Source organism: Tachysurus fulvidraco, chromosome 25 (genome assembly GCF_022655615.1).
Source record: "Tachysurus fulvidraco isolate hzauxx_2018 chromosome 25, HZAU_PFXX_2.0, whole genome shotgun sequence".
Classification (NCBI taxonomy): Eukaryota; Metazoa; Chordata; class Actinopteri; order Siluriformes; family Bagridae; genus Tachysurus; species Tachysurus fulvidraco.
The window spans coordinates 17,144,560-17,149,559 of NC_062542.1; the positions used below are offsets into that span (position 1 = coordinate 17,144,560).

The 5,000-nt window shown below is 44.7% G+C and overlaps 1 protein-coding gene across 4 annotated transcripts in view; it reads right to left on the bottom strand.

Moving 5' to 3' along the window:
- Positions 1 to 4,039, bottom strand: part of mbtps2 (membrane-bound transcription factor peptidase, site 2) — an 8,003-nt gene extending 3,964 nt beyond the window's left edge. The window contains exons 1-7 of one of the 4 annotated variants that reach the window (XM_027152609.2): positions 3,797 to 4,037; positions 2,633 to 2,781; positions 1,649 to 1,787; positions 1,347 to 1,450; positions 919 to 1,046; positions 106 to 224; positions 1 to 25 (exon numbers count right to left, since the gene is read on the bottom strand). The exon at positions 1 to 25 is cut by the window's left edge and continues 156 nt beyond it. In XM_027152609.2, coding sequence (XP_027008410.2) covers positions 1 to 25; positions 106 to 224; positions 919 to 1,046; positions 1,347 to 1,450; positions 1,649 to 1,787; positions 2,633 to 2,781; positions 3,797 to 3,871 — 739 coding nt within the window. In that variant the 5' untranslated portion in view covers positions 3,872 to 4,037. Of the gene's footprint in view, positions 26 to 105; positions 225 to 918; positions 1,047 to 1,346; positions 1,451 to 1,648; positions 1,788 to 2,376; positions 2,602 to 2,632; positions 2,782 to 3,780 lie in introns of those variants that run through there. The other 3 variants (XM_047808879.1, XM_027152610.2, XM_047808877.1) reach the window with 3 other exon arrangements.
- Between the last annotated feature and the right edge of the window lie 961 nt (positions 4,040 to 5,000).

The window sequence follows — 5,000 nt, forward strand, 5'->3', positions numbered from 1 at the left end:
CGTGTGGGCCGCTGGATGGAGAACCCTGTGGAGAGAGAACCACACCTCAGAGACCGTCACACAGACATGTGTCATGTGACAGAGAGAGAAAACGAGTCGTCTGACCTCCACCACCTCGGTGACGAGCGCTCCTGCTCCGGTGTAGTAGAAAGGGAAGAGGAGGAGCGGCAGCATAAGGAGGAAACACACCGCTGCGACACACAGCATAAAGTTGTGCCACACACCTACGCACCAAAGCACATGAACACACACACACACACACACACACACACACACACACACACACACACACACACACACACACACACAGACACACACTGCGGCAAGTCTGATTTGTCTCCTCAAGCTCATGAGACTCTCACACAATCATGCATCACACTTGTAAATCATGAGGTTGAAGTTTAAAAATAATTTGCATATATTAAAATATGAATGGTTCTGCAATATTAAGCATTAAAATTAACCAACAAACACTTTTATTTATTTGTTTATTTTTGGTTTATTAAATATTAATTTAAAATTAAATCGATTGCAATGTTTTACTAATTAATTGATTTGAAAACTTTATTCACTATTTACTTAAAACACTTATTCAATATTTTTTAATTCATCCAAAATCGGGTTCATTTAAATATTTATAAATGAGCTCTGAAGTAATGAGAGTCAAGTAAACTAAAAGGCGTTGCTCTGTCTCCATCTAGTGGTAATCACACAGAATGCACGTAAAGAAAATAATAGAAATAATCAGCTGGAGAAAGAATGTTGTGTGTGTGTGTGTGTGTGTGTGTGTGTGTGTGTGTGTGTGTGTGTGTGTGTGTGTGTGTGTGTGTGTGTGTGTGTGAGAGAGAGAGAGAGAGAGAGAGAGAGAGAGAGAGAGAGAGAGAGAGAGAGAGAGAGAGAGAGAGAATATACACACACCTGCACAGAATATCCTCAGCTGCTGGACAGGTGAGATGAGGTTCAGGTGAGTGGTAAAGAGATCCACAAAGGCTCCAGGGTAAATCACAAACAGGAACATGCCAAAGCCATTCAGCCTCACCTGCTCCCTGAGAGAGTCACAACCACCACACACACAATTCATAATCATCATTTATTATTATTATTAGAATTATTAGAATTATTATATTGAGATTTCTAATGACAGTGATTTCTTGATAGTTATTGAACAGACATCATTCATACATCAGCAGTTACTGTGCTAACACCCACACGTACACACACACACACACACACACACACACACACACACACACACACACACACACACACACACACACACACACACACACACACACACACAAATTAAATAAATTCTAACATTTAGGATTCCGCTAGCTGTGAGTTACCTCAGTGCTGCCACCCCGTGGCCAAACTCGTGTATAACTCCACTGAGCAGAATAGCGATGAAGAAATAGGCCAATTGGCTTACGGGCAAATTCACCCCTGGAACCTGACACAAGAAACACACACACTTTTATTTTTTGTAAATAAAAACACTTCTCTGCCCTTTTTATATTCTACTGGCTCACAAGACTGAGGTTCATGATTAAGGTCAAAGTTCCTGAGATTATTCAATGTTTCTGAGAAGTAAAAAGTAAAAAACGTGTCCATCTTTGACGTCCTGCATCGTGATGTAGGCTTTACTCACCACCACCTGCAGAACCTGCTCATGGGAACCGTCGGGTGTGTCGGCCATCATCTGAGCCAAAGTCTGCAGCAGAGTGCGACCGAGCAGCAGAACCGAGCCGAACATCGCCACGACACCGAACACCATCCCGGCACTGAACCTGAACACACACACACACACACACACACACACACACACACACACACACACACACATACATTAGCACATTCCCTTAGTGAGCGATAGTATGACAAATAAACATCAAGTCAACATCAAGTCAAATTTAAAGGTGCAGTTTGTGTTCCAGACTTAAACAGGTTTATAAAAAGACAAACTCAGGTTGGATTATTTTCTCTTTAACTGCTGCAGATACTGATTTTTTTTTCTCCTGCTGCTTCGACCATGTGGGTTCACGTGTCTTCGCTTAGAGATCAGTAGAGAACTGAATAAAGTCACTTTAAAGCAATTCCTTCACATACAACAATAAAATGAGATGAAGATTCAACCTAATAACTTGTATTGTAGCTGTAATTCACCACACAGGCAGCAGAGGGCACTAGAAATCACAAACTGCTCCTTTAAACATTTACAGGAGATTAAAGCCTTTCAGGTAGTGAGGGATGTACCATACGTACAGGAAGTGAGGGATGTACAGTACCATACGTACAGGAAGTGAGGGATGTACAGTACCATACGTACAGGAAGTGAGGGATGTACCATACGTACAGGAAGTGAGGGATGTACAGTACCATATGTACAGGAAGTGAGGGATGTACAGTACCATACGTACAGGAAGTGAGGGATGTACAGTACCATATGTACAGGAAGTGAGGGATGTACAGTACCATATGTACAGGAAGTGAGGGATGTACAGTACCATATGTACAGGAAGTGAGGGATGTACAGTACAATATGTACAGGAAGTGAGGGATGTACAGTACCATATGTACAGGAAGTGAGGGATGTACAGTACCATATGTACAGGAAGTGAGGGATGTACAGTACCATATGTACAGGAAGTGAGGGTTCAGACGCGCACATCTGGCAAACAGGGGATTAAAGATGCTGGTGTTCCAGCGCACGTGGAAGGGGGACAGAGACACGCCGCTGGACGACAGCCACGACTCGTAGCGGATCTTCAGCGAGCTGGACGACTGGAACACAAAAGCACCTCATTACACAACATGTCAATAGCAGATACAAATAGAGCTGAGTGCAAAAGTTTGTGCCCCCACAAGGTTTATGTGATGTGTGAAACCTAACAATCTGAACTACATTGTGGTCAAAAGGACATGATGCTTGGAGTCTGTGAGTGAAGCACATGGAGTCTCAGTGTGGTGTTTAAACACCACCTCCTGCTGCACCCTCACTAGTGTAAACACCACCTCCTGCTGCACCCTCACTAGTGTAAACACCACCTCCTGCTGCACCCTCACTAGTGTAAACCCCAGTGTTACCCTGTGTGTATATTACCCTGTGTGTTACCCTGTGTGTGTGTGTGTTACCCTGTGTGTGTGTGTGTGTTACCCTGTGTGTGTGTGTGTGTGTGTGTTACCCTGTGTGTATATTACCCTGTGTGTTACCCTGTGTGTATATTACCCTGTGTGTTACCCTGTGTGTGTGTGTGTTACCCTGTGTGTGTGTGTGTGTTACCCTGTGTGTGTGTGTGTGTGTGTGTTACCCTGTGTGTGTGTTACCCTGTGTGTGTGTGTATGTGTGTTACCCTGTGTGTATATTACCCTGTGTGTTACCCTGTGTGTGTGTGTTACCCTGTGTGTGTGTGTGTGTGTTACCCTGTGTGTGTGTGTGTGTGTGTGTTACCCTGTGTGTGTGTTACCCTGTGTGTGTGTGTGTGTGTATATTACCCTGTGTGTTACCCTGTGTGTGTGTGTTACCCTGTGTGTGTGTGTGTGTGTGTGTTACCCTGTGTGTGTGTTACCCTGTGTGTGTGTGTGTGTGTGTTACCCTGTGTGTGTGTGTGTGTGTGTGTGTGTGTGTGTGTGTTACCCTGTGTGTGTGTGTTACCCTGTGTGTGTGTGTGTGTGTGTGTGTGTGTGTGTGTGTGTGTTACCCTGTGTGTGTGTGTGTGTGTGTGTGTGTGTGTGTGTGTGTGTGTGTGTGTGTGTGTGTGTGTGTGTGTGTGTGTGTGTTACCCTGTGTGTATATTACCCTGATCACGGTGTCCATGAGATAAACAGAACACCATCCTGCCATCACACAAACCACCACCGACACCGGGATCATCACGGCTGCGGCCACGTGCACGTCACCATACAACGAGTCCGTTGCACGTGCAGACCGGAAACACACGTCCGTAAACACAAACAACGCTCGCAAAACCGAAAACACACAGAGTGCCGCTTCCGTGTTTTGCGTGATGACGTCACAGGGTCTTCACTCACGGCGCTGCGACACACTGGAACCCGGCTGTATGAGATGATCAGTCCGACTAGTCGCTAACCGAGCAATCGATTCTCAAGCCTTTATGTCATTGGAATTAAAATATTGTTTATTGTGGAACACGTTTCATCATTTACACTTAAAAATGATTATTGTGATACACTTAAAAATGATTATTGTGATAGAATTATGTACAAAATGATTAACTTTGTGCATAATTTATTGTGTTATCGTTTCTTATCTAAAAATTATTATCTAAAACATAAAGCTCATAAAGCTTCATTCTTCATAAGAAAAGCCCCAAACATCCTGCTGCCCCAACACCAAGATGCCCCCAAACATCCTGCTGCCCCAACACCAAGATGCCCCCAAACATCCTGCTGCCCCAACACCAAGATGCCCCCAAACATCCTGCTGCCCCAACACCAAGATGCCCCCAAACATCCTGCTGCCCCAACACCAAGATGCCCCCAAACACCCTGCTGCCCCTCTGCGTCCAGCACATGTCCTCAACACACATCCACTCCTTTAACACCATGTTCCAACACTTTGTCCCCTCATCCTCCCCTCACTCCACACCCTCTATCACCCCCAACCACCTGCTGCCTCTCTGCACCCTGCTGCTCCCTGTAGCCCTCGACCCCAACCATATAACTCCCAGAACAGCCTGATGATTCTAACACATGTCCTCAACACCCATCCACTCGTCCCCTCATCCTCCTCTCACTCCACACCCTCTATCACCCCCAACCACCTGCTGCCTCTGAATATGTTGCTGCCCCGGAATGTTGCCACAATCTTTTAGCATGATGCCATCGAGCTTCATTCCCTGCTGCTTTTGTTGTCCTGAACCTTTGACATAAACCAACTGACATTTTTGCATATTATTGCTCAGAAGTTATTACTTATTGCATAGAAGTTTATAGTTCGAACGATAATAAAAAAATAAAAAAAATTTTAAGGCTGATATTTT